Source organism: Cervus elaphus, chromosome 19 (assembly GCF_910594005.1).
Source record: "Cervus elaphus chromosome 19, mCerEla1.1, whole genome shotgun sequence".
In the NCBI taxonomy this organism is placed as follows: domain Eukaryota; kingdom Metazoa; phylum Chordata; class Mammalia; order Artiodactyla; family Cervidae; genus Cervus; species Cervus elaphus.
Window position 1 is genome coordinate 91,556,730 of NC_057833.1, and position 2,535 is coordinate 91,559,264.

The following is a 2,535-nucleotide window of genomic DNA, read 5'->3' on the forward strand; positions in this document are numbered from 1 at the left end:
CAACTGTTTACAGAGCAACCATAGCAGAAAAGATTTTCCACAACTAAAGGTATAAAGAAGGAACCACAGAGAGATGAATAGGCAGAGTAGAGACAGTATAGTCAAGATCCACACCCTGGGCAGGCAAATAGGAGAACTATCACAATTAGAGATTCTCCCCAAGGAATGAGGGGTCTGAGCCCCGCATTAGACTCCCCAGCCTGGGAGCCCTGCACTGGGAAGATGAACCCCCCCAAATGTCTGGCTTCGAAGGCCACTGGAGCCTAAAGTGGGGAAAGGGCTCTAGGAAACTGACACTGTTTTCAAAGGATGCATACAGGGACCTCCCATGCTCCAAGTCCCCGTGCAGAGGCGCTACTTTGAAGCCTGGGTCAGACTCACTTGGCGATGTTGGAAAGCCTCCTAGAGAGATAAGAGGCAATTTGGATTAAAGATGCTAGCAGCAGTCATTTTTGAGAGCTTATTCTATCCTGAGGACACTGGTGCTGACAAGTGCCATTTTGGAGTCTTCCCTCTGGCGTATTAATGCCAAGGGCTTTACCTGCCCACCAGCAGGTTGGCACCAGCCTTGGGACTCAGCCCCATACACCCATAGGCCATCCCCAGCCCACCCACCCACAGGCCATTCCCAGCTCACCCACCCACGGGCCATCCCCAGCCCACCCACCCACGGGCCATCCCCAGCCCCCCACCCACGGGCCATCCCCAGCTCCCCCACCCATGGGCCATCCCCAGCTCACCCACCCATGGGCCATCCCCAGCCCCCCACCCATGGGCCATCCCCAGCTCCCCCACCCATGGGCCATCCCCAGCCCCCCACCCATGGGCCATGCCCAGCTCACCCACCCATGGGCCATCCCCAGCTCACCCACCCACGGGCCATCCCCAGCCCCCCACCCACGGGCCATCCCCAGCTCCCCCCCCCACGGGCCATCCCCAGCCCCCCCCCCACGGGCCATCCCCAGCCCACCCACCCAGGGGCCATCCCCAGCTCCCCCACCCACGGGCCATCCCCAGCCCACCCACCCAGGGGCCATCCCCAGCTCCCCCACCCACGGGCCATCCCCAGCTCCCCCACCCACGGGCCATCCCCAGCCCCCCACCCACGGGCCATCCCCAGCCCCCCACCCATGGGTCATCCCCAGCCCCCCCACCCATGGGCCATCCCCAGCTCACCCACCCATGGGCCATCCCCAGCCACCCACCCATGGGCCATCCCCAGCCACCCACCCATGGGCCATCCCCAGCTACCCCACCCATGGGCCATCCCCAGCCCCCCACCCATGGGCCATCCCCAGCCCCCCCCCGCCCCGCCATGGGCCATCCCCAGCTCACCCACCCATGGGCCATCCCCAGCTCACCCACCCATGGGCCATCCCCAGCCACCCACCCATGGGCCATCCCCAGCCACCCACCCACGGGCCATCCCCAGCTCACCCACCCACGGGCCATCCCCAGCCACCCACCCACGGGCCATCCCCAGCTCACCCACCCACGGGCCATCCCCAGCCCCCCCACCCACGGGCCATCCCCAGCTCACCCACCCACGGGCCATCCCCAGCCCCCCACCCATGGGCCATCCCCAGCCCCCCCACCCATGGGCCATCCCCAGCTCCCCCACCCATGGGCCATCCCCAGCCCCCCACCCATGGGCCATCCCCAGCCCCCACCCATGGGCCATCCCCAGCTCACCCACCCATGGGCCATCCCCAGCCTCCCACCCATGGGCCATCCCCAGCTCCAGACACTCTGGGCTGTGCAGCCATTTGCACTGGGACCTGACCTGGCTGACAACCACCACATGAGGCAGGACCTGGGAACCAACTGGGCTAGGCGCCAGCTTCAGTGACCTCTGGGCCCACAGGAGTCATCACAACAGAAAAGCCCACACAACCCAGATGAGAGGCACCCCTAGAATGTCAAGTGGGCCTTAGGAAGCATCACTATGAACAAACCTAGTGGAGGTGATAGAATTCCAGTTGAGCTATTTCAAATCCTGAAAGATGACTCTGTGAAAGTGCTGCTCTCAATATGCCTGCAAATATGGAAAGCTAAGCAGTGGCCACAGGACTGGAAAAGGTCAGGTTTCATTCCGATCCCTAAGAGAGGCAATGCCAAAGAATGCTCAAACTACCGCACAATTGCACTCATCTTACATGCTAGTAAGGTAATGCTTAAAATTCTCCAAGCCAGGCTTCAGCAATACGTGAACCGTGAAATCCAGATGTCCAAGCTGCTTTTAGAAAAGGCAGAGGAACAATCAAATTGTCAACATCCACTGGATCATCGAAAATGCAAGAGAGTTCCAGAAAAACATCTATTTCTGCTTTATTGACTATGCCAAAGACTTTGACTGTGTGGATCACAATAAACTGTGGAAAATTCTGAAAGAGATGGGAATACCAGACCACTTGACCTGCTTCTTGAGAAACCTGTATGCAGGTCAGGAAGCAACAGTTAGAACTGGACATGGAACAACAGACTGGTTCCAAATAGGAAAAGGAGCACATCAAGGCTGTATATTGTCACCCTACT

General features: G+C 60.0%; 1 protein-coding gene across 1 annotated transcript; it reads left to right on the forward strand.

The window, feature by feature from the left end:
• Positions 1-829: 829 nt before the first annotated feature.
• Positions 830-1,849, forward strand: LOC122675256 (extensin-like). The gene has a single exon (XM_043873674.1). The coding sequence runs from the start codon at positions 830-832 to the stop codon at positions 1,847-1,849; it is 1,020 nt and encodes a 339-aa protein (XP_043729609.1).
• The last annotated feature ends 686 nt before the right edge of the window (positions 1,850-2,535 follow it).

What these genes read in the sequence shown, in the direction of transcription:
- LOC122675256 (XM_043873674.1), top strand. Translation starts at nt 830, where the DNA reads ATGCCCAGCTCACCCACCCATGGGCCATCCCCAGCTCACCCACCCACG.